The sequence below is a fragment of the Chiloscyllium plagiosum genome, unplaced genomic scaffold (genome assembly GCF_037043375.1).
Source record: "Chiloscyllium plagiosum isolate Xiang-an unplaced genomic scaffold, Cpla_swu_hap1 HiC_scaffold_15, whole genome shotgun sequence".
NCBI lineage: Eukaryota > Metazoa > Chordata > Chondrichthyes > Orectolobiformes > Hemiscylliidae > Chiloscyllium > Chiloscyllium plagiosum.
The window spans coordinates 41,542,659-41,570,316 of NW_028270153.1; the positions used below are offsets into that span (position 1 = coordinate 41,542,659).

The following is a 27,658-nucleotide window of genomic DNA, read 5'->3' on the forward strand; positions in this document are numbered from 1 at the left end:
AATGCAAAAATTGAAATGAATAACTAACAAGTGACAAAGGAATATTTCATGTGACTAATCAATACCAGCATTGTTGTGCACAGATCAATATTGAATATGATAGGTGGTATGGTCAATTTTCTACAATTACAAAAGGAAGCGAGGAATGGGATACCATTCTTGTCTGTAAATACTCCCAAATGTGATAAAATATCAAAAAAGTTAAATATACACTACAAATATCAGTATAAACCCATGGAGCCTGGTAAAGTGGCTCCAATGAGAGGCTCTACAGACCATGAAAGGGATTCAATTGAAACTGAGATAATAACTGGTTGTAACAAGATGCTGCTGTCTTTCACATTTTAAAGTGTTATGTCTCTAGAGCCTTATCATTTCTGCACCAGTAGCCATTTTGCTGGTGTTAACATGCTGCCACAGAGCATTCTTCATTTAACATCAAAGGCAACAGTTAAAATCCATAGCCGTCGCAGTCTAGTCTTTTTCCAAGGAGGGAAAGACAATTTATAACTGTGCTTCATTTACTCAAAGAAAATACCTTTAGTTAGTAATTGCTTTCTTTTTCCATGTTAAGATTACATTGATTGAATTTTAAAATCAGTGGTCACTGTTTCTTTGCAATTCCTTCTGTGTTTCTTGAAATACATCATATTAAATATTCAATTAAGTTGTGTTTAATACTCACACAATCTTTTAATGCTCTATTGCTATTTTAATTGCTCTTCAGTGTTAATTTCTTCTAATGAAGAAATGCATGTGAAATAAGTGGGTTTATAGCCTTCCTAAATTGCAATCAATCTTGCTCATCTCCATTAATTGGAGACAGACGTTGCAAACTGGGCAAGGTCATAATTGAAACGTACTTCTCAAACTCAGCATTAGTTCTTCTCTCTTTCTCTCCCTTTTCCAACATTTAGAATCAAATCATTTTGAATGGTTACATCTATTGGACCAGCTGGACACTAAAATCCTTGCCTGTGGCAACTGGAGTCCAATTTGGGATCTTTATAAAGGGGGTTCAGTACACAGACCTCATTTTCACTGATTGCTTGCAAGTATGGATATTTCTTTTTGCTTAGCAAGCATTTAAAAAAACTCCTTGTGGCTCTTTGTTTATCTCTTTTCCTCCCAGGAAAGAACAAACCACAGACTCCACTAGCGCAATAAGATCTAATGATATGGAAAAATACAATGATATTAACTGCCCAATAAATGAGTTAGACGTTAAGTAGACTAGAATGTTTAATCTTATTCAACATGTAAAAATGAAACCTGGCCTTGCAATTGGTAAATATGTGCAACTAGGTGAAATAAGAAAAAAAGGACCTGTTCAGTAGTATGTTGAAACTTTATTGCTGGAAGGTCAGGCAGCATCCAGGGAACAGGAGATTCGACGTTTCGGGTAATAGAAACATTTTGCAACTTTCATGAATTCCCAAGCCACCCCTCTCAAGTTTAAATTCGCTTTCCGCATTCACTCAACTGGACATGATCAATTCATCCATAAATCCTTATTTCATCAGGTTTAGATTTTGAACTTGCAAAATTAACTTTGAAATTATTTTTCCAATGCTTATTTTGGGGAACTTACTTACCATCCCTCTCCAAAAGAAAGGAAGCATGCGCAAGGTTTCCCTCCTTTCCCTATTCTTATCCCTCCTATACTATTCCAATAATTTCAAACATTATCTGCTGGGCCATGTGAGAAAACAATTTGCTTGTATTCAGTCATCAGACATAGATGGGTGTCCAACATCTTCTGATTTGTCCTCACTGTTGAGAAGCAGTACATTTAATTCTAAATGACTCATGAGGATCAAAATTTCAAACCAAATGGAAAAATGATTATGCAAACTTCCGTCCTACCATTCACTCATATCACATACTGGGCTACAAATACTATAGCATTAAAAATTATATATTCAAGTGGATTCATTTTCATGAAATTAAGAACTTCTTTTGGGATGTGAAATGGATTATTTTTATATTTAGGATTTCAAAGTAAAAGCTACAAAGTTAATAAATATTTTCTTTGCCTTAAAATTTTAAATCCCTCACATTTTTCTTTGTCGTTGGGAAATGTAGGTCTTAAATATCAGAATATTTAAAGAGTACCCATTGTATATTTAATTTCCAAGCTCCAAAACCTTCAACAATGTAAATCAATGATGCATGTCAGTACTTTGCAGACTGTGGTAGGTTATAGCCTTGTACATAAAAGTTAGGTAGGAAGTGCTAAAGCTTACTGTGGCAGCAGTAAATTCTGGAGCATTGTCATTCACATCGGTCACAATAATAAGTGCAGTTGCTGTATTGGAAAGACCATAGTTCAGGTTCCCATCCATATCTGTGGCTTGTATGATGACTGTGTATCGTGCAACTTTCTGAAAAGTAAAGGAAATAGCCGACAGTAAATATGCAGAACTGATTGAATCTGTACACTGTTGGGAACAGAAATTATGACAATTTAAGTAAACTTGTATTGGAATCAAAATACAAACTCTTGCATAATTGACTCCCTCTCTACAACTTAGTATCAATTCGAAGGGTTCAATTTTTCTGATAATTAACCTCTAAATTTTGTAATTAAGAAACAAAATCAAATGAACAGGCCTTAGTAATGAACAAAGCTCAAACAAGGTAGGCAAGATATATTCAGTAGATTTAACGATTATTTGTTGCTTACAATGCTTAAATTCATGTAGAAACGTTGACTGTACCATATAATACTTAATTAGACCAGTGTGCCTTTAAGAACATTTACATGTTAAGATTGTTGTATAAGATGCTTCAGGCAAAATGCCTCTCACTAGCAGCAGATTACAGATTAAAATCTGAGGGTAGTCTAGCATGAAGACATCTGATGAAAAGTCATCAATCTCAAAAGTGAGCTTCCAAACAGAGCAGCCAATTGGAACAGATTTTACCACAGGGTCAAAAAACAACTGATTTTTAAAGTCAGAATTTACAATACAATACAGCACAGGATCAAGCCTTTTAGCCCACCAAATCTGTGTCAATTCCTTATCCTTATTTAGACCCACTACTTATTGCCAATACGTGGTTTCTACCCCTCTGTCACCCTCCATTCATGTGCCTACCAAGATATGCCTTAAAAGTTGCTAACGTGCCTGCTTCCACCACCTCCACCGGCATTGTGTCCCAGACACTGACCACCCTCTGAGTGAAAAATTTCACCTCTCCCCTAAACTTTCCCCCTCTCACCTTGAACCTGTGCCCTCTTGTAATTGACATTTCCACCCTGGTAAACAAAACCTCTAACTATGGACCCTATTTATGCCTCTCATAATTTTGTAGACCTCTATCAGATCGCCCCTTAGGCCTCATCTTTCTTTGTAGAATGTTCTACAGGAGTCCAATGTGCTTTACATTAACGTAAAGATGCTTGATCTGGAAAGTGACTACTCAATTGAAATCAGTAAGAGTTAATGTATGCTAAGAAATTTCCCTGGAGGTATAACCACAAAGTAGGATTGAAGAAAGTGTGGTTTATTAGGAGACAGAGTATGTGCATTAATTACTAAATGAGCTCATTGCATCAGACTTTGCAAAATGCAAAGAATCTTTCCAGAGTCACAGTAAAGGAAGAGGTAAGAGAGAAGCTGGGCAGAACAAAAACAAAAAGGAAGCACTTAAATGAAGAAAAGCCACACAGTTCAGATGGGGTGCTGGGATCCTAGTTTGCAGAGACAATTAAGTGTGGCGATGATATGCTCCAAATTTTCTGTTTCTTCTATGATAGTGAAACAATGTCAGAGGACAGAAGGATTGCGAATATAATTTCACCATTCAAAAAAGACAAGAATGTTAAACCTAATATAATTAGTTGCACAAACTGAGGACCTTTGTTAACAAAGAAATTGGGGTCAGTTCCAAGTGTCCAGCAGCTACCAGCGAGATGTTTGCTGCAAGAATATTCATTCAGCAGAGTGCAATTTGTGATGAATAGTGCTCTGCAAGGATCAGTGTTAGATCCATAACTATTTATAGTTTATGTTCATGAAGGGACAAGAGTAATATATCTACATTTGCAAATCTTGTTGTAGGCTGCGAGGAGGATGCAAAGAGATAAATAAGAGAAAGAGACAGATGAGGTAATAAGGTGAAGACAGCATACAATATATGACGTATTTTCACTTTGATTAACCAAAATAGAAGAGCAGAACAGTTTTTTTAAAAAAAAGGTGTTGTGCTTTAAAATGTTGATGTGCAGAGAAACTTAGGTATAATCATGCAAGGAACAGCAGCATTGGTAAGATCGCAGAGGGAGCAGCGTAGGTAGTGTTTGGGCTCCCAGCCTGTCCGCTCCCTCTTGCGTGACTGATCATATCCTTTTTAAAATGTTTTTCTTCATTTAACTTTTGGATCAAATTCAATTTTCCTTTTTTCTGCAGCTGTGGTGGAGGGGAGAGATTGCGAGGAGCTGTCAAGCAGTGGACCCAGTCCATTCCTCGTGATCATGGCAGTCACAGCTTGAGCAACTGTTTCAGCATCAGTGAGATGGGTTCCATTCTTTTCCTCTGATGTTTTGGTGGCGTCTGCAAAGGTGGCAGAGTGAATGATCTCTCGGCCCTCAGGAGTTAATTTGGTTGGTCATTCAGTCCTCAGAGGTTGAGGCAGGCCCCGGTCTTTGAGAGTTGGGACAGTCTCCTTGCTATGCCAGCTGTTGGAGTATTGGTGCTGATGATAGGTGGCTTTGGCAGAGGTGACATTCTGGGTCTAGTCAGTGGCGGTGAGAGCTGCTTCCTCCTTGCTGTTGTGGTCTCAGGAACTGCTTTAGCAGCTGCAGAGTGCAGTGACTTCCCAGAGCCACTTAGGAAATCAAGAAGTCATGGATGCACCAGAAAATAAAATTTGTCCCAACTTTGTGTGATTTATTTCTTTTTATAATTTATGTAATTAAAATCGCACTGGCTTATACACTGTATTTTCATAAATACACACAACAATAAATTATGACTACAAACATTGTTAAACTCAATGTTAGACCATGAACTCTGATCCCTATATTGATTCTGTTTTACTGCACAGTGTTGATCTGAATCATACTTTTGGTAGTTTGATTTCAGACTGGTTCTTTTTCTTCTATTCAGACACTCTCTGAAAAAAAGTTTGCTTCTTTATAATCATAACACTCCCTTGTGTTCCATAACATCTTCATCATTCATCCGTCCTATTATCTGCCCCATCCAAGACTTTTGTGCTTTTACCTCCTCCTTGCCTTCAAAAGCATAAAACCCATTATATATTTTCACCTCCTTTCCATATTTCTGACAGGAACTTCTGTTCAGCTTTCTTCAGGGTTTGGAGCTACGCTTCCATGCTGACAGCTCTCTCATAGTACCAAATGGTTGGGGATGATAAACCACATCTCGTTTTCAGAGTAGTCAGCTGCTACATTCTGAAACGTAATGATCCCAACAGCCATTTTGATATCTGCTGTCAAATGGTAAGTGCATACTTTAAGTGTGATGTTAGGGTGCCAGGAGGATAGAGTGCCACATAGATTGGCTGCCAGGTAAGGGAGGGGGGTATGATGCCAGTTAAGGAGACTGCCCACTTTGTAAAGTGTCAGATGGGGTACTAGCTAGGCAGAAAGCCAAGTTTGCGTGGGGGGTGGGTGGGCAGCAAGGTGTCAAGTAGGTACGGTGCAAGGTGGCAAGGGAGCCAGGTAAATAATGCAATGTTGAGGGTAAGTTTTAAATGGCTGGGTGATATTGGATGCAGCAGGGGCAAGAGAGGGGATGGGCGGAGGGGGTCGGGTTGAATCAGGTCTGGTGCAGGAAGGGGGGGGGATTGCAAACAGTTTCTCGCCATGTCCAGTAGGAGGGGCTGTAGTGGGCAAGGGATGATTGGGTCAGTTCCAGTCTGTTAGGACTGAAGGTAGAACTGGCAGGAGGTAGCGTCAGGCTAAGTAGGATTGGGTGTGGAATCGTGGAAGGGAGTTCAAAGTGGGGAAAAGAGTGGGCTGGGTGTCAAAATGGGTAAGGGTCGAAGTGTATCCGGAGTTGGAGAAGGGGTTTGAGTCAGTTCCAATGGCAGGAAAGTAGACTGGGGAGTCATGTCCTGGTAATGTAAGAATTAAGTATGAGGTTTGAATTTAACTGAAAGGTAACAATTAAGCATGTTTGCTTAAAGTCGAGTAGTGCAACCAACTGATTTACATCTGGAACATAGCACGTTACTCTTGCCCTTAGATAAGATAAAGTTAGAGTCTAGGCTATCTCCTTGATATACTTGAAGAGGGTTTGGTCTGGTCCTTAACAGTTACCCACTGCATTATTCCTAGTCTCTAACCTGCTCTTGTCGCCATTGCATTTATATGATGAATACTGTTGAGTTTCTTGTCAATGTTAACCTCAGAACATTAATAATGATGGATTATCATCTGCACTTGAAAAATGACTGCCTATCCAGTGGAAAATCCACTGATTTGGTTTGTCTCTCTATGGATGCCACCAGATCTATTGAGTACTTCCAGAACTTTATTAACTATAATGTTCATTTTAAGGCAGCATAATTGCTGCATTACCTCCTAAAGGCTGGAATGACAGTTTGATGCTTAGTAAGGATAACTGAGTGGCCACATCAAAAGTCTAGTATATCTGCACACTCTGAACTATCTCGTAGGTATCACTGAATCTGAAGCAATGTTGCAGAGCCCATTCTTCTGTTGAAAGCATGCCTGTATCTAATAAGCATTATAGAACTGGCAATGTAAAAATGAGTACTCTTTGTTGTAATCTTCAACCTGCCACTGTCTTCATTCTATTGGGATGATCAAGCAGTGGCAACATTATATTTTCCATGTTACCACCTCATGACACATGACCTTCTCCAGACATGAAACTGGGAAGAGTGGGCAGTTTGGTGGCAGGGGATGAAGGAAAGTAGCTGTGATTGTTTCTTTGTTGTCACGGCTCTGCATTCAGTTGTCTTTAACTTTCGTTGTAATGGTCCTTATCCTTCTCCTCGTTCAGTTGAATAAAAGGCCCCCAACTGACTGAAAAGCATCTTGACCTTTTCTAGGCATTTTTATTGTCTGCCTCACAATGATAGCCCATTTCAACAGAAAGCAATGACCACAGTAACGGTTGAAGTTGCTGCCTGTACTTTGTAACCACTATATTCAATCAGCTCAAGTACATGTCTAATCAAGTTATTCACTTGCAGATCAAAATTTACAACTACTAACAACTGTTGAACAATGAAAGTCATTGGAATTAGCATAAGTTTCCCCATTACTTTCGATATGTCTTGAATGTAAAAAGGATAGGCTTTTCTAAATGCTGCAGTCAAGTACAGAATGGCCTGTGAGGGAAATCTTAAACATTTAAATTACAGCAAATTCTGTACTTTATGGACATAACCATTGGCAAATAGTAGCCCATTTGATCTCTGCATTAATGGAACCAATCAGGCAATTAGACCATTTAAAACAAAATGCAATGTGGGTTTAGGAGGCATTCAAAATACAGTTTAGTTTGGAAGACTTCCTGCTACTCAGTAGCACATTGCACTGGGTCAGCAGATGGTGAGTGGAGTGCTACAACATTCAAAGGTGAGAACAGGTCCTTCAAAAAGCACAAGAGTAAATGTGAAGAGGTTATTTTTGCCTTCAAACATTCCCAATGTGTTCATTCTGTCAGTTTTTCTATATTATCATATGTGACAGGCAGAATCCTTCAAACTTTACTGGAGGATTCAAAGGTCAATTTGTGCCTAAAGAATAGATGTTACTAACGATATTGTACCTACTTTTTATTTGCTTATAGTTAGTTTGAAGTCACTCAATGCATTCATCTAAGGTCTGTAAACCAAGAACAGAACCCGTGAAGAGATGATTACCTGGCTAAGGTAGATTGAGCAGGCAATTCTTAGAAGAACAATGTTTAAATGTTGCTATGGAGAGAATTGTACTGCATGACAATCATGGTAATTTTATGCAACAGACCAAATCTATTCCTGATTCTTCGAGCATTATAGACCACATTGCTATGTGGTAATTTATAGCTGCCAGTAAATTAAGCCGTCTAATACAAAAAGTGTTTCAGTAATTGTTTAAAGCAGCTTAATAAGCCTGAAATGAGACTCCAGGCCCCTATAAATTACTACATTGTAATACTGTCATATTACAAATTGCAGGTGGTGGATCTTTGTCTGGATAATAATGCTAGTCATCCTAGATACAAGTAGGTGTCAGCCTTAGCTCACAAGTTGAGCTCAAGGTGGGTTCAATTCCCAAACAGAGACTTTGGATGGAATCTTTGGGACTTAGACCTGTTGGAATAATAGAGTTCAACCAGACTTACTAATGGGTGGAGCAAATTCATGACACTTTCACACAACCAGACTGCATTGATACGCTGCTTTAGAGATCAACTTTACCAATTGAGTAAAGTTATTTGGGATAGCAGTTCCATTGTGTCAAAGGATGGCCTTCTAATTAAAAGGCATTTGGAATAGATGACAAAGACTCACCATCATGTGGATTTTTGAGGATGCAGCAACCACAGAAAAGGAAGGCTGCTCCCTGGGTCCCTCACCTGGAGGTTTTGTTTTGGGATTTCAGGGATTGCACTGAACTGAGCTTTTCCCATGTTGAGAGGATAAGGATTACCTTTCCAATCAAGCAGCTGTAGATGGATGTGGCCAAGACAGTCAGCAACAGAAGTGTGCCCCTTCAAACTTGGAGAAAGTGCACTGAGGAACCAGGTACTCAGACGGCAAGATGGTAGAGTGACAGAACACATTCAGGACCAAGCCTCACACAACTTCCTGGCATTATTCTGCACAGAATGCCTGAGATCAGTATACCTTGCAGCTCCACCCATTCCTCTCTCTCCAGCAGCTTTCATCCCCGCCAGAGCACTCACCCTCATCCTATTTCCCTTTGACATCCATGCCTCACACAAATACCATCCATCCCTGCCCTCCACACAAGTGATTATGAACTCACACTTCTTTGTCTCCTTTGAAGAGGACAGAGAATGCAAGTTGGTGAGAGACAATAGTCTTGTAGCTGGGTGTGGCCAGTGACACTCATCTTGCTAGACATTGGAAATGCAGGTCCATCTGCTCCATTGGGAAGGGGATCTTTCTCCAGGAGACTCCAGTGGCAATGTTCTGTGAGAACCTGAGCCTGCAAAGGCACTGCTGATCGGACATGCTGAGAGAGCTCATGGTCTGACCATAGACCCTTGTTGGGGGTCTTGCTTCCTTCCAGTTGGATCTTGGAATTCATTCTGTCTATCCTTTAAAAGACAAGTAGCAGGAGCATGCAAACACTCACAACATCAACTCATAAAAGCTAACAAAAGAACCTCTAACAATTTGCTCAGCACTTTTTATATCCACTCTAGATACATTACAATAATATTGAGCACTCTGCTCAGGCTTGGACTGTGTGAGGCAATTTTGCTGGGCTAAGGATCTCAGACTGTGATTTTGGTGAAAAGGGAGGTAGTGTGGACACATTGAGCAGAAATCTACCTGGGGAAGATGGCAGGGTGGGACTGAATGACTATTTTTCTGGAAGGAAAATCGATAATTATCCATCAAACTTGAAATAAGTTTCTTCTGCAGCCATAATACACTGTGGGTGGACTAAAGTAGTACAAAGTGGAAACTGCAACTATAAGTGTAATCAAATCCCACCATCAGAAGGCGCTGGCCCATCTCATTGACCAATACCTCCATCGGTCCCAGCAGCTTCAGGTCTCTGTATTGGATACAGCCAGAACTGCAGCATTCTAAGGTGAAGGCCAGAATCATGTAAGTGAGAGTGATGAGGCAATTATTTGGCTATCTTGTGGTTTTTGTGCAAAGAAGGTTGATGCTACCAATCCTCCTTAATTTGGCTAGGTAGAAGGACCTCATAGGTTCACAGTGGTATAGATTAGATTCCCTACAGTATAGAAACAGGCCCTTCAGCCCAACAAGTCCACACCAACCCTCCAAACAGTAACCCATCCAGACCCATTTCCTGCTGACTAATGCACCTGTGGGCAATTTAGCATCTTTGTACATCTTTGGACTGTGGGAGGAAACCAGACCACCCAGAGGAAACCCACGCAGACACGGGGAGAATGTGCAAACTCCAAGCAGACCATCGCCTGAGGCTGGAATTGAACCTGGGACCTTGGTGCTGTGAAGCAGCAGTGCCAACCACTGTGCCACCCCTGGATCACCACTATTTAGTCTTAATAAGAAGATACTCTCGGCTGAGCAAGAGATTGCTTATTCCAAGAAAGCAATTATGTACAAGTTACAGTAAGCTACTAGGCTTCAAGAGATCTCAGGATTTTCTGTCTTATCTCCGCCAATATCAGTATGGCATAACCTGACTGGGTGAAGTTTGATGCAGTCTCCCTTAACATATAGAGTAGACATGGTTGGGGTGTGAAGGTTGAAGTTCATGTAGGATAGAAGGGAGAGGAAAGTACAATATTCTGTTGTTGGCCCCAATCAAAGACAGTACCCACTCTTCCTTTCTACTCTTTTAAATACTTCTTAAAACAAAGTCTACCTGCTCCTACTCTCCTGTCCACGCTAACTAAATTATCGCAGGGGCAGGTAATATTAAGGATTAGCTGAGGTTTAAACTCAGGTGACCCTCCATTATTTACCTACATATATTGGGAAGACTGCTGATACTATAAAGGGCTGGTGAGCTTGGAGACGAACCCTGAACCATTTTACGTGCCCTGCGTACCAGCCAAAAAGACACCTGGCAAGTACATGTAATACCACCTAGTCCATAGTTGCTGCCCAAAGGAATTAACTTAAGCTACAGCATTCTCATGATGAGCCCGAATTTCAAACACTTGGTGAGCTGCAAAGGTAAGGCACATTACCAGTAGAAAACCATTACATCCATGGCATTAGACAATAACAATTATGAGCCAGAGACACTGAAGAAATAGCAATGGATCTCCAAGTCAAGATGGTTTGCAACTTGGAGAAAACTTTCATGTAGTGGTGCTCACAATGGTCCACTGTCCTTTCTTGATTGCAAAGGTTGAGTGCTTGGAAGTTGCTGTCAAAGAAACCTTGGAAAGTTCAATCACAAGGTAGTCAACTGTGTAAATTCACATTATAATAGTTTGGTAATAACCAAACTATTACATTATAATAGTTTGGTTATTACATCCTCAATTCAAGACCATTGCTACATATATCTCTCAGTCTGTATTTATAGTTTACATAATCTGCATTCTAGAAACGCACAATTTGCAATTTGTTTTTCTGGAGTCAGGCATATACTGAAGGCCTTTAAAAATAAATGGTGGGCAGGACACAATTTCACATTTTAACCCCCAGTCCTGGTCCTGGCAAATTTTACCAGCACAGAATATGTTGTGAGGCTATATTTTGCATGCTTGATCGGCACAGTTCCATTGTGGAGTAGGGATTTTATACTCCTCAAACCCCTCCGTTGTCATGGAATGAGCTAGCTTCTCACATATGATTCCTTACTCCTCTCGGGACTGTGAACTGAATTTTTGATTTGTGAACCTTCCGTAAGTTATATTTATGAGAGCCATTTCATGACCTTGAATAGCCCCTGCAGCTGCCACACTCTCTGAAGAAACAGAGGACTATCCATATGTTCTGTTGATATTGTTCATTGATAGCCTCATTATGAATACTTGGTGAAGCTCCAAGACAATCAAATGGCTTAGCTCAATGTGAGACTGTTTTCAAATTGGATATAGATGTTGAATTTCATTGATTACTATCTTTATGAGTTTAAAATAAGTACTCTTTCTTTGAACTTTTTTGCTGAATGTTTATATATCAATTTGGACAAGATTAAGAGGTGTAAAGGAAGCTATGTTTCTATTATTGTTGCTACAATGTCTTCGAACTATGTTGCTGTGAGTATAGAGCCACAGGAAGTGCAAAGCAGGTAAGGATGGCAGATTTGCTTCTTTACAAGAAATTAGTGAAAAAGCTAGATTTTTATAACAATTAGTAATGGTTTGTCATCACCGATGTGTGCTCCCCATTTTAGAACTTGAATTCATGGTTTCATAGTAATAGAAGCTGGAGTACTCCATTTGGCCCGTTGAGCCTGCTCCGCCACTCATTAAGATTATGGCTGATCTAGCCATCGTCTCTGCTCCTCCTACCTTCAAGTTCCATTGGTTGTGAGGATTGGACCAATGTCTCCAATCCATTAACCCATGTCGCTAGATTACTAGTGCAGTGACATTACCACTATGCTATGTCATGATCACAGATCATAAACCAAGATCATTAATATACTGGATGTACTGAACATTTTAATGGCAACATGTGTTTTTTTTTAATAAAAGGGACATCTAGCCAAAAGATAACTGTGAATAGAAATCCAGAAAGCTTAAAAAGGAAGACATAACAAGAGGCTGACAAGCCAAACCCTTCTAAACAGGGAGGACAATTCCCTCAGACCATGTTTGTGTTTTACCCTCCCAGGGATATACCAAAACAAAAGTATTTGAAACTGACTTCAACCCTAACATGCCCATGTTTAGTGGTCTCACATCCTAATGTTTGGCCTAATGTATTACAAATTTGAGAACAGCCGTTAAACAACTCTGCAGTGCCTGCAATGAAAAGGAAAAGTATTTTCGCACTTTGAGTGATGCCAGCCAGCCACTGTTGAAAGTGACCAGATCAAAAGAACTTCAATCAAATTGCAAGGCTAAGACTTCTAAGAATTCCAAAATTTCCAATGTCACTGCTTTGAAAGCTAGTGCTTCCAAATAAATCTGCTGGTCTATCACCTGGTACTGTGTGAATTTTAACTCCAACAGTGGCTCCTCCACATCAATGCTGCCAGTAACATTCACTGCAATGGCCACATACTACTATCCAACCTTCACAAATGATTCTTTTTCTTAAACTTTCGTCTTTTTTGTACTCACTTCTTATTCCTAATTTATGTGTCTGTATGGTGCACTATTACTTTGTCTGGTGTATTGTACCTAATAAATTCATTCTTTTGTTTGCTCAAACAAGCCTGGTTATACTGGCTTCTTTAAAATGTAATTTCATTTGGTTTGGGAAGAAGGAAAAGGAAAGGATTCTTTTCAAAATTAACTTTGTTGTGACCAACTGAAGGGGCAGTTGAAGACGAAAGTGGAACCTGTTCGCCCCTCCTCATCCAGCAGCTTAATTATTTGGGGTACCATGTCTGGAATTGTAATGAATTGGAGAACTTTGCCCGAGGATGGTTATAATAGTTTGCATTGCCCCATAAATAGTTATTACAGCAGCCCCTTTCAGTTTTATATTCCAGAAATTGCCAACAATAAGCCTTTGCTCATGAGCAATACTCCCTCGAACTTGTGTGCATGGCCAACTTGTTACCCTGCAAAATCCCTTGAAGGTTGACAATGGTGCTTATGCATACATTTTAAAGGATCTTTGTCTGTGTAGCCTGAATGTTCGCTGTGTGGCATATTCCTGATTTCTCAATGACTGAGCACAACACAGCTTAGACGAACCACAACTCATAAGCCCTTGCCTACATGTCAAACAAAATAGCCTTTTATCTTCTGTACTGGAGGAACACATTGCAGAAACATTGGAGTAAGAAAGAGATCACTTAAGGCTGGCATGACGGGCCCACATTATGGTGGTAATTAGTGTGTTGTATTTCTGTGAGCCAATCAAGTCATAATGCTTGTTAAATCTCTGTGTACGGTGTATGTTCCTACAGTAGTGGGTGACCCTGCAATGTTAATTGACATGAATATTAATGTTGGTATTTGGGCAGATGCTGCTTATTGGAAGGCAGAATGACTGTGACACATGGAGTACATGACTTAAAACAGAGAAGCAGGGATTATTCAGCTAACAGCATCTTGATAAATTTGGCTGTAAACATCTAGTTGAACACTTCTCTGTTTCTTATATCCTGTATTTCCTCAGTATCCTCAGTAACATCTAAAGTCTTCCTGCAGTTGCAACATCAAGAATGTATTGTATTGCAGAGCTTACAGCAAACTAACATGAGGGACTTTCTTTGGGTTCAATTCCAAGATGACAGGAGACTTGTCTTTCTCATTCATGAGCTGTGCATCAGGGTTACCATTGGAGTTATGGATGAGAGAGTCTATTGTAATTCATTTGCTGAGCATATCATCTCAGTGTAGCCATGAACGAAGTGGGCAGGAGAAAGTTTTTGTCCCCAAGCAGTCATTTCCCACTTGCTCTATACCAGTAGGGGATGTGGAGATGCAAGATTTGCACAATACAAAAGGTCAGCCTGGGTTCAAGTCCTGTCTGTTCTGTGTTTGTGTCATAATACATCTGAACAGGGTGATTAAAAATATCTGAAAGCCCTTATTGGCTGTCAGATAAATGAACACAGATCTTTATGAGCAGTTCTGATTCATCATGCCTCAATTAAATATCCATAAGGATTCAAAACCTGTGCAATTCATTAAGTTATGCTTGCTTGAAAGACACTCATATTTATAGAGTGCATGTATTTTTTAGTGGTTGATGTCATGGCGGCAGTTGGAAATGAAGAAGTCAAGGGCAGGTAGCAGGCCAGCACGAGGTGTCCAGGTGGATGGGGTGTGTTGGAGGTGGGAGAAAGGGTCCTCGGTGGGAGGGCGGGTGTCTTGGTTGTAAAATTTGTTTTACTGCTCCTCGTCGTTTTGCCTGCTCCTCGGATGCTGCCTGACCTGCTGTGCTTTTCCAGCAACATACAGTCAACTCATATTTACAGCAAAGAAAGAGACCATTTGGTCTATTCTAATTAACAAAGGTCTGGCTACACAAATCCCATTTTCCAGCTTTTGGCCCATAGCCCTGGAGAATATGGCAATATAAATGTACATCTATGTACTGCTTAAATGTTATAAATGTTTCTGACTAATGCTTTCTGGCTAAGTTCCAGCCTCCCACCACTGTCCAGTTGAAAACACTTCTCCTCACCTCCCCTCTTAGCCTGCTACTATTTATCTTAAATTTACGTCCCCGAGTCACAGATCAAGAAATAATGGAAAATGCCTTCGCATCCATCCCTCATAATTGTATGCTTTCATGTCAAACCCCTCTCAATTTTCACTGCTCTAAAGAAATCAACCCCAGCCTATCAAACCTCTCCTCAGAGTGCAGAGCCTCTAGACAAGGGAGCATTGTGATAAATTTTCTCTACACCTTCTCTGGTGCAATCACATCCTTTCTACAATGTGGTGTCCAGAAGTGAATGCAGTACTCTAGTTGTAGCCGAATCGCCATTCTGTACAATTCTAGCAAAACCTCCATGTTCATGTATTCTGCACCTCAGCCAGTAAAGGCAAGTATCCCAAATGTTTTCTTAGCCACCTTATCAACTCCACAGGACAATATGGATGCTGTCAATGAAGAAAGAATTTGGAGGGGAAAAATGCAATCTGTGAGTTAGAGTACTGTCTGAAAACATCCATCCGTCACTCTGGATTCTGGATGGGACAAGTGGCCAAAGGTTTCATGGCAAAGGAAGTAGCAGCGATAATTCAAATGGTAGCCTAGAAGGAGATGCAGATGAAGAAGCTCAGTGTTGCAGCAACTTTAACTGTCCTTACTGTAACTGTCGTTACTGTAACTGTCAGTTGTCAATCTTGTTGTTGATGTCCCACAACTTCTGTCAAATACTTCCTTGAGAAGCCAACCTTCCATATCCATAGCTCCTCAGAACAGTAAAACCTCAAACTAATGGTCCCAAATCTTGGAGAATCAGGAGCTTTGGATTTTGCGAACATGCATCCTGTTCATTTGGTACTCCTATAGCTCCAATTGATTTCTCTTGCTTCTGGTGCTTTTCTTGCCATAGCTGAATTGCCAGTGGGATTTCCGTGCAGAAATAACTCCTACACCAGAACCAGCTTGATCAGTTCAGAACATTCTATTGTAACTGCAAGTACTGGAAGAAAATGGAACAAAAACAGCCACTACAACTTCCTACATATTTTGCAGAAGGGAGCTCAGACTACTTTTGATTATCACAGCTCATGCCTGTCTCGTGATTTATGCGGAGAAAGTGAGGACTGCAGATGCTGGAGATCAGAGCTGAAAATGTGTTGCTGGAAAAGTGCAGCAGGTCAGGCAGCATCCAAGGAACAGGAGAATCGACGTTTCGGGCATAAGCCCGTGATTTATGCTCCTCATGATCAAATTTCAGAAGCAGGAATTCAAACAGTTGAGTAGACAGAAACAAAATGGACACCGGTGGTCCTACCTACATGCATGGATTTGAATTAGGAAGTATTCAGAATGCTGCAATTGTGTTGCTGGGTGTTCTGACCAACAAGGCTGAGATCTGCTGTAAAATAGAGATGGATCGGCATTCCTCTATAAATTGATTTTTCCATTCTTTGCATTATATTGACATAATTTCAAAGCAAAAACTGATGGAGGGGCTTGAAAATTGTCACTTTTTAACATTTTTATGTTTACAGTAACACATTAACTTACTTTAAGTAACAGTGAAATACCTTAGTGCTTTCTCCTTAATTTATGCTTTCTATCACACAATTTGGGAATTTTCACACTGATCTTTTGCTGAAATATCTTTTCTCAATTTCCATCTAAATTTGCAGAATGACAATCTCTGCTGAAACAAAATGTGACTCCAGATAAGTGTGATTACACCTTTTTCAATGAAGTATTTGAAGATTTTGACCATTATTGGATGCTTAAAATTTGCAGGTATCTATTAATGAAATATTTCCTCCCCTCAGTGAGCACTGAACTTCTCCTCTGGATATAAACATATCTAATTCCCTAGCATGCTTTGTTTTTGCTGCTGGGTAAAACCCTTTTTCAATTACTTACAATATGCCTATTAAAGGGAACAATAGTTAAAACAAACTAGAAATATTTACTCAGTTCTTCATATTGTCTAATCATTATATCCAAGTTAGGAGCTCAAACTTCAATGCAGCTTTTTCTAAGTCACAGTTTCAGATCATAACAACTGTTCCAGGCAAGGGATCAGAGTCAATATATCTTCACACTCAGAGAGCTTTGACTTGGGGAGTTTAACAGTAATTTTGTAAATGACATTTCAAACTGTATACACATTGCAGAGAAGCCATTTTTTGTTACCGATATTGGTGACAGAATTGTTGCTCAGTGCCCTTTATTTGAATCCCCCTGGCATACTGTAGATTTAGCAAAATTGCAAGGGAGTTATATCGGACTAGAAACAGGGTAGAAGACTTTGTGAACACTCGCCCAATCACATATTGATTCTCTGGACTTTTAATGTCCAAGTAATTTGTTGCCTTTTTTACCCCCATATCCTTGCAATAAGTGCCTTGGCTTTCCTTGACCAAGAACTTCTACATACAGTACATAGTTTTAGCCCACTTTGTAAGGTTGACTCAAAGATCTATTATTGCATTGTATTTCACATAATCATAAATTATAGGACAAAATCCTAATGTAGATTGTAAAGTACTGTTCAATAATTACATAATTTTTATCCTCATTTCAAAACCTTTTATTTGCATAGATGAAACTGGTAATGTTTGTTATTTAATTGAAATGATGGAACAGCATTTTATCCAAATAAAAAGTCTGAATGATTTGAACGTCTTAATTCTTAAACCAAAGTGCACTATTCGGCAAAAGATTGCTATTACTTTGGAATGATGCATTTGGATGAATGGCTTAGTACTCACAACTGATTTCTGGTAACCGATTGTGAAGGGCCAGAATATTATCACATGGATTTATAGCCTCATGCATTTTTTCAATGCTTATTATCCATTTCAATGTCCATTTACTTCTTAAAATACTATGTTCATTTTGAATAAGTGTGGATGGCAGTCTCAATCTAATTTCACCCCTTTTAATGCCAACAAGTGTGAGGAAGTGACAGCCATGACGGCTGATCAGATTTTTAGTTCAGTTTCAGCCCACACACTATGAAGCAAATATTATTATGTTAAATCACCTCAAAACCACTTATGTCTGAATTGGTTTATTTAATCAAAACAGTGGAGCGACACTATTCTGTGCAGATTAATATCAAAAAAATTAACTATCCTATATGAAATGCTTTCTTTGATTATTACTTTCATCAAGATATCTGGATCTTCATGCTGTAATAGGAAGATAAAAGAGGAAACACAAAGAAAGCCTTAAGCACATAGTATTGTGGTTTTATCGATTGGAATTTGGTATCCTGTCATCAAGTCACCTTTATTTACATGTGGAGAGCCCTTGACACTGATCTAGCTCCCTCAGAGCCAGCTCTCAGAGTGAACAGAACCGCTGACATTCCTGTTTATATCTGTTAGCCAGGGGTCCCTTATTGGTCCAGGTTAACAACTCCAGTCAGGGAACTCGTATTCTATGAGGTCCACCTGGCTCGTCTCATTACAACCATGACATCCTTCCCCATCTAATTGAGGGGACATAGGCTAGTTCTTTTCCTTGTAGGTTCTCCCAGGGTATTTTTACACTGGGTCCAGTTTCTTCCATATCAGCCTCAGAAATGGGTAGCATGTACCGGACTGTAGCCCGCCTCTTGAGCCCAGAGCATCTCGGAAGAAAGTCACCTTCTTCTTCAGGCAATAAAGACGTCAAGGCTGCGACATCTACTGTGTCCATCTCAGACTGTGAGGTTCCTTCAACGCTAGATGAAGTGGGGGAAACCCATGGGCTCTGATACCCTTTCCAGCTGTTCTGAGGGGCCGGTGTATGCTTTGCTCCTGCCCCGTTTGTGAGTTCACAGCAATCATTTAGTGTACGTGCTTGTTCAGGACCACCTCACCCACACAAACTTTGTATATCATGGGACCTGATCTCATCTCTTCGTCATACAAGGCACAGTTCCTACACCAAACTTCATTCCCTGAAGTAAAATGTTCTTCTTATTTTGCGGAGTCTTGTGTCTGGCATTAGCGTTCCTGATGCCATTTCACCTTCCAAATCTGGGAAGATCAGAGTTAACCTGGTGCAGAGACTTCTCCCCATTAGTAACTCTGCTGGAGCAATCCCTGGAGTTTCATTAGGGGTGGTCCTATCATCAAATAGGATCCAGGACAATTTGTTATTTAGTGAAACTATAGGTCATTTCTTTAAGCCTGCCTTCAAACATTGGACTGCTCTTTCTGCAAGACCACTGGAGGGATGGATGGTATGGAGCTGCCCTTATATGATGGATATCATTCAACTTTAGAAGAAACTCAAATTATCTATTGGTGAACAACGGTCCATTATCTGTGACCAACACTTTCAGGAGTCTGCATTGTAAAAGATGCACACAATTTTTCGATTGTTGTCATTTGACGAATGAACTCTATGCAAATCAGCCAATTTGAGTGGGCATCCACAATGATTATAAACATTAAGCCCATGAAAGGACCAGCGAAATCAATGTGTAACTGAGTCCCGCGTTCATCCACGACTCCCACGAATGTGGGGAAGCTAGTGACAGTAATTTTTCTCTTTGTTGGCACTCTGGGCACTACCCCACCAAGTCAGCTATATCTGCATCCAATCCTGACCACCAGACATAACTTAGCATTAACATATTCATTTTGAAAACGCTAGTATGATCAGGTGGAGTTCAGCAAGTATTTGGCAGTGACCTTTGCTCAGCCAATCACTCCTGTTCCCCATAATAACATGCTATCCTCTACAATGATCTGGTTTCTCAGAGTCCAAAAAGGTTTCAATTTGGGTTGGGTTGCCTCTTTAGACTCCCCCCGCACCATCAGCTGTTTCAGTTTTGCCAAGTCTGGATATTTCTGCATCTAAAGTCTGATAGTAAACTGTGAATTGAAATGTGTTCAGAATATTTAAAACCATTATGGACTCTTCCAGTGGTAATAACACCAGCGGTGCATCTGCCAGTGGGAGGCGGCTCAATGCATCCATATTTGCCAAAGATAATGCCAGTCCAGTTAGGCTTTATCCAGTTGGCGCTTTTGCATGGTTACATCATTAATTCCATACACCAAATGGTCTCTCGGCATCTCATTAAAGGTTAAACCAAAGTCACATGCCTCTGCCAGTCATCTTAACCTCATCAAAAATCCCATTACGGATTCCCCTAGTTTTTGAAGAGCATCTCAGAATTAGAGAAGGCTTGGAGTGATAATATCCCTTGACTAAATCCAACAACTCTTGAAAGGCTTTTGTATCTGGTGCCTCAGGGAACTTTAGGGTCCTAATAATGGAAAAAGCTGTGGGTCCAAAAACTGTCAGGAGAATTACCTGTTGCTTTTCACTTGCCCCAGTGCCATTTGACAGGAAAATATGACACATTCTTTCCAAATACTGGGCCAAGTCTTTGATAGCAGGATCGAATGGGTCAAGCTTCCCAAATAATGACATAATCCAGAAATCTTACCTCAACTCAAATACAACTGCTGTGAGTGAATTTCTTCAGGATCCTGCTTTTTTCTCATCGCCACTGAAATAACTCCACAATGGCTAGTTCCTGTCACTAACATACCCTTCATTTACACATGGAGAAGCCTTGACACTGATCCAGCTCTCAGAATGAACAGAACCTGTGACATTCCTTTTTTGTATCTGTCCACCAGGGCTCCCTGATTGGACCAGATTAACAGCCCCAATCAAGGAACTCATATTCTATGAGGTCCACATGGCTGACCTTGTTACAATCATTACAGAATTGTACTTTTCTTTTCAGCTATGGCCATGTTCTGAGAAACTGCAGATGGTACCATCGATCTACATATTTCTACTTGGCTTCATCTATCCCACAGAATGACTGAATCAGAAAACCAGAAATGTCTTGAAACGGTTAAAGGTGGATAAATTCCCAGGACCTGATCGGGTGTCCCGAGAGCTCTGTGGAAAGCTAGAGAAGTGATTGCTAGTCCTCTTGCTGAGATATTTGTATCACCGATAGTCACAGATGAGGTGCTGGAAGATTGGAGGTTGGTAAATGTGTGCCACTGTTTAAGACGGGCGGTAAAGTCAAGCCAGGGAATTATAGACCGATGAGCCTGACCTCAGCAGTGGGCAAATTGTTGGAGGGAATCCTGAGGGACAGAATGTACATGTATTTGGAAAGGCCAGAACTGATTTGGAATAGTCAACATGGCTTTGTGCATGGGAAGTCATGTCTCACAAACTTGATTGAGTTTTTTGATGAAGTAACAAAGAAGATTGATGAGGGCAGAGCAGTAGTTGTGATCTATACGGACGTCAGTAAGGTGTTCGACAAGGTTCCCCATGGGAGATTGGTTAGCAAGGTTAGATCTCATGGAATACAGGGAGAACTAGCCATTTAGATACAGAACTGGCTCAAAGGTAGAAGACAGAGGGTGGTGGTGGAGGGTTGTTTTTCAGACTGGAGGCCTGTGACCAGTGGAGTGCCACAAGGATCAGTGCTGGGTCCTCTACTTTTTGTCATTTACATAAATGATTTGGATGCAAGCATAAGAGGTACAGTTAGTAAGTTTGCAGATGACACCAAAATTGGAGGTGTAGTGGACAGCAAAGAGGGTTACCTCAGATTACAACAGGATCTTGACTAGATGGGCCAATGGACTGAGAAGTGGCAGTTTAATTCAGATAAATGCGAGATGCTGCATTTTGGGAAAGCAAATCTTAGCAGGACTTATACACTTAATGGTAAGGTTCTAGGCAATGTTGCTGAACAAAGAGACCTTGGAGTGCAGGTTCATAGCTCCTTGAAAGTGGAGTCACAGGTAGATAGGATCGTGAAGAAGGCATTTGGTATGCTTTCCTTTATTGGTCAGAGTACTGAGTACAGGAGTTGGGAGGTCATGTTGCAGCAGTACAGGACATTGGTTAGGCCACTGTTGGATTATTGCGTGCAATTCTGGTCTCCTTCCTATCGGAAAGATGTTGTGAAATTTGAAAGGGTTCAGAAAAGATTTACAAGGATGTTGCCAGGGTTGGAGGATTTGAGCTACAGGGAGAGGCTGAACAGGCTGTGGCTGTTTTCCTTGGAGCGTCGGAGGCTGAGGGGTGACCTTATAGAAGTTTACAAAATTATGAGGGGAATGGATAGGATAAATAGGCAAAGTCTTTTCCCTGGGGTGGGGGAGTCCAGAACTAGAGGGCAAAGGTTTAAGGTGAGAGGGGAAAGATCTAAAAGAGACCTAAGGGGCAACTTTTACGTGTTGGAATGTGTATGGAATGAGCTGCCAGAGGATGTGGTGGAGGCTGGTACAATTGCAACATTTAAGAGGCATTTGGATGGGTATATGAATAGGAAGGGTTTGGAGGGAAATGGGCCAGGTGCTGGCAGGTGGGACTAGATTGGGTTGGGATATCTGGTCGGCATGGATGGGTTGGACCAAAGGGTCTGTTTCCATGCTGTACATCTCTATGACTCTAAGTGAAAGCAAGAAATCATCTATAAATTCTCACCAGTAAGTTATTTTCTCTTGTAAAGAGCCACATTTGTGACAAAATAAATTTCTCAAGCGACTGACATACAATGAAAAGGAGACACAGTTAGATAGGAATGGTAAATTGTTGATTTGTCTCATTGACAGTAACAGAAATGTTTGTCAGCAATGTTCCATTTAAATAGTTTTTTTTTGGAACATACAGGTGATTTTACTAAGTTCTTTTATGTGTGTGGTAATGCATGCATGGTAATTTAAAGGGGCTCTGATCTATGTGACCTGCATGCAATCTTGCAGGTTGTCATACAACTAAGGGTGAATATTGATTAAAATATAACAAAATGGTCAGATCCTGCACTAGACTGATCTCCCTGAGTTCAGAAGATTGAGTTAAAACATTAAAGGATATTCTATCAGGCAATTTCAATTTAAGTCAATAGGACTGTAATTATCTTGCACAGCTACTTAATGCAAAGGGTAATCTGTTACTCTAATGACAATCCTTAGGTGTGAAAATAAACACTTTTAAGAATTTGTGAAGGCATTTCAAATGCTTGCATTTTATTGGTGTTCTTTTCCACCAGTAGCCATTTCCATTCTATTGTCTTTTTTAAAGGAAAGCGATGTTTACATGAATCAGTTTTAAGTGGTTTTTAACATAGATATGACAGTTTTGCAAAATGAGCTCACAATATTAGTATAGCACAGAATGAGGCCATTTGACCCCTCATGTCTGTATCCGCTCTTTGAGTGAGCTGTTCACCTTGGATCATTCCTCCACCTTAGCTATGTGCATTCTTCCTTTTAAAATAACAATCCATGTCCCACTTAAATCCCTTGATTGATTGCCTGCACGACAATCTCAGACAGTGCATTCCAGATCCTAACCACTTGCTGCATGTCAAAGATTTTCCCCGCTACCAGTCTCTTCTGCAAACTGCATGAAATCAAAGCCTTCTTGCTCTTAATCCTTCCACCAACAGGATTTTTATGTTTCCTTTATCTGCTCTGTCCAGACTCCTCATGAGTTTAAAAACCTCCAAAAATCTTCTCTCAAACTTCTCTTCCAAAAAGGAAAACTTCAACTTTTTCAATTCATTCTGGTGACTGATGATGCCCATCCCTCGGACCATTTTCATGCAATTTCTGCACATTTTTAATGCCTGTACATTTTTCCTAATTTATGAAGCCAAGATCTGACTGCAAAACTCAAATTGAGGCTGAATCAGTGTTCTTTGCAATTCAAACTGATTTCTTTGCTTTTGTGCTCTATGTATTAATAAAGCCAACGGTACCATATAATTTATTAACTTTACTTGCAATTTGGCTTTCTTACCTTTAATAATTTATGATATTAAATAATCATGCCTTATATTGAAAAAGATGTTGTTTCATGTGAGGTTGAAACCATTGTTAGATTTTTAAATGACTTAACATCAGCATTTCAGTGACGTTAACATCAACTTTTGAGATGACCGACCGTTTGCTTAACTGTGCCTTACAAACTTCAAAGTCATGAAAAAGAGAGCCAAGTTATCTAGGAGAATCAATGAAAGATAACCACCTTAGAGAAACCAAGAATTACATCATCTGCTGAACCATTTAAAAAGATCTAACCAATCACTTATGTATTCAATTGGGTTTGAAATAAGCAACTGCATGTAAACACCAGGCAATGGTTTGGCTGAAAAGGGAATACTGCTCGTCATAATCTAATCGTGTCTAAACTACAGACCTGGAATCAACATGTCATGACTATATTTGGGTAACTAATCAGTTAATGAGAGGATATTATGTGATGAGCCAACTAATGCTAATGTATGTTTTAAGAAACTGCTTTTGTCCCAGGCCAGAGATCAGAAGACGAGGTTTTGTGGAAGGTGGAAGAACCAGAATGGGGCTAATCTTTCTCTCACTGTATCCATCCTGCAAGTGTGAGCCTTGCCTATTGATTAGCCAACATGTCATAATGTCATAGATGTTTACAGCATGGAAACAGACCCTTCAGCCCAACTTGTTCATGCCGTCCAGTTTTCACAACTGGTCTAGTCCCATTTGCCTGTGTTTGATCCATATCCCTCAATACCTACCCCATTCATGTACCTGCCCAAATGTTTCTTCAATGACAGGATTATTCTCACCTCCATTACTACCTCTGGCAGCCTATTCCAGATATTCACCACCATCTGTGTGAAAACAGTTGCCCCTTTGGACCCTTTTTGTATCTCTTGCCTTCTACCTTAAACTTCTAGTTAGACTCCCCTACCATGGGGAAAAGCTGTTGGCTATCTACCTTATCTGTAGTTAGAGACAAAAAAAAACTGCAGGCACTGGAATCCAAGGAAAACAAGCAAGCGACTGGAAGAACACAACAAGCCAGGCAGCATCAGGAGGTGGAGAAGTCAATGCTTCAGGTATTATCCATCTTCAGGATTGAGGGTGGGTGAAGGGGGGTTGCAGATAAAAGGGAGAGGTGGGGGGTTGGGGGAGGGGGAGGGATTGGTGAACGCAGGTTTACCTTTATCTGCAGCTCCTTTTACACCCAACCCCAGTCCTGAAGAAGGGTTACACCCAAAACGTTGACTTCTCCACCTCCTGATGCTGCCTGGTTTGCTGTGTTCATCCAGCCTTCTGCTTATCTACACCTCTCATGATTTTACAAGCTTTTACAGGCTCTTTCCTGATGAAGGGCTTTTGTCAGAAACGTTGATTTCCCTGCTGCTTGAATGCTGCCTGAACTGCTGTGCTTTTCCAGCACCACTCTAATCCAGAATCTGGTTTCCAGCATCTGCAGTCATTGTTTTTACCTAGGCTTCTGTCAGGTAACCTCTCAGTCTCTTGTGTGCCAGGGAAAAAAAGTCCCAACCTATCCAACCTCTCCTTATAACTCTAATTTAAAAAGTCAATTCAGCAGCAAATAGACTAGACTAGGTGTGATTGAGTTTCACAAGGAAGAGTTATTAGAAATCCTGCAGAGTGTGAAAATAGATAAGTCCCCTGTGCCGGATGGGATTTATCCTAGGATCCTCTGGGAAGCCAGGGAGGAGATTGCCGAGCCTTTGGCATTGATCTTTAAATCGTCATTGTCTGCAGGAATAGTGCCAGAAGACTGGGGGATAGCAAATGTAGTCCCCCTGTTCAAGAAGGGGAGTAGAGGCAACCCAAGTAATTATAGACCAGTGAGCCTTACTTCAGTTGTTGGTAAAGTGTTGGAAAGGTTATAAGAGAGAGGATTTATAATCATCTTGAAAAGAACAATTTGATTAAGGATAGTCAGCACGGTTTTGTGAAGGTTAGGTCATGCCTCACAAACCTTATTGAGTTCTTTGAGAAGGTGACCAAACAGGTAGATGAGAGTAAACCGGTTAATGTGGTGTATACGGATTTCAGCAAGGTGTTCGATAAGGTTCCCCACAGTAGGCTATTATACAAAATGCGGAGGAATGGGATTGTGGGAGATATAGCAGTTTGGATCAGTAATTGGCTTGCTGAAAGAAGACAGAGGTTGGTGGTTGATGGGAAATGTTCATCCTGGAGTCCAGTTACCAGTGGTGTACTGCAAGGGTCGGTGTTGGGTCCACTGCTGTTCGTCATTTTTATAAACGACCTGGATGAGGGCATAGAAGGGTGGGTTAGTAAATTTGCAGACGACACTAAGGTCAGTGGAGTTGTGGATAGTGAAGAAGGATGTTGTAGGTTACAGAGAGACATAGATAAGCTGCAGAGCTGGGCTGAGAGGTGGCAAATGGAGTTTAATACGGACTAAGTGTGAGGTGATTCACTTTGGTCAGAGTAACCGGAATGCAAAGTACTGGGCTAATGGTAAGATTCTTAGCAGTGTCGATGAGCAGAGAGATCTCGGTGTCCAGGTACACAGATCCTTGAAAGTTGAATGTTGACAGGGTTGCTAAGAAGGCATACAGTGTTTTAGCTTTTATTAATAGAGGGATCGAGTTCCAGAACCATGAGGTTATGCTACAGCTGTATAAAACTCTGGTGCGGCCGCACTTGAAGTATTGTATACAGTTCTGGTCACGGCATTATAAGAAAGATGTGGAAGCTTTGGAAAGGGTGCAGAGGAGATTTACTAGGATGTTGCCTGGTATGAAGGGAAGGTCTTAAGAGGAAAGGCTGAGGGACTTGAGGCTGTTTTCGTTAGAGAGAAGGTTGAGAGGTGACTTAATAGAGACATATAAGATAATCAGAGGGTTAGATAGGGTGGACAGGGAGAGCCTTTTTCCAAGTATGGTGATGGCGAGCACAAGGGGGCATAGCTTTAAATTGAGGGGTGATAGATATAGGACAGATGTCAGAGGTAGTTTCTTTACTGAGAAAGTAGTAAGGGTATGGAATGCTTTGCCTGCAACGGTAGTAGATTCGCCAACTTTAAGTACATTTAAGTCGTCATTGGACAAGCATATGGACATACATGGAATAGTGTAGGTTAGATGGGCTTCAGATTGATATGACAGGTCAGTGCAATATCGAGGGCCGAAGGGCCAGTACTGCGCTGTAATGTTCTATGTTCTATAACTCCATAAGGAAAGCTAAATCATCATTGACATCTTCAAACCATCTGATGCAGAATCCAGGAATAACCACAAGCTGAGTCTGAAACTATCCAAGGCTTCAATCAATGAAACCCACATATAACTGACTTTTTTGAATGTTAAAAATTACTTGATCTATGCTCCCACTTGTAATTTACTTTTGTGTGTATGTGTGGAATGCTGAGTGCATGTTTGTGAGATGAACATTTTTTTATTTAGATCAGGTGTCAAGTACAATTCGCATTACTCTCTTTTCTTTTAAAGAGACTTACATGAATTCCTACCTGTGCATGTCTTTATACAGATTGAGCACATAAGGCGCTCACTGAATTGGCAAGGTTATTTAAATTAAACGCTGTTGTGGATAAAACAGGACTGGAAGAAGAGGTGAACCATTCTACTCTTTCTCAGCTAATAAAACGTGTACATAATCATTCAGGTCACTTTGCTCCTTCACCCTCTTTAGAATTGTACCATTTATTTATACTACTTTACCGTGTTCCTCTGACAAAATGGATGACTTCACTGCTCTGCATTAAATTTCATCTGCCACTTGTCCCGCCTTTCCACCATCCTTTCTCCTTTTGAAATTATATACCATCTACCTTCTAAACAGTTTACAATGCTTTCAGGTTTTGAATCTTTCACAACATTTGAAATTGGGCTTCGTGCACTCCACTGTCAGGAGTATATTTCGAAGAAGAGTAAGGGTTTGAACACTGATTCCTGGGGAACTCA

The 27,658-nt window shown here is 40.4% G+C and overlaps 1 protein-coding gene across 2 annotated transcripts in view; it reads right to left on the minus strand.

The window, feature by feature from the left end:
* Positions 1-27,658, minus strand: part of LOC122560076 (cadherin-4-like) — a 673,208-nt gene that overhangs the window by 87,676 nt on the left and 557,874 nt on the right. For both annotated transcript variants that reach the window (XM_043710292.2, XM_043710293.2), the window contains one exon: positions 2,247-2,384. In XM_043710292.2, coding sequence (XP_043566227.1) covers positions 2,247-2,384 — 138 coding nt within the window. The remainder of the gene's footprint in view (positions 1-2,246; positions 2,385-27,658) is intronic.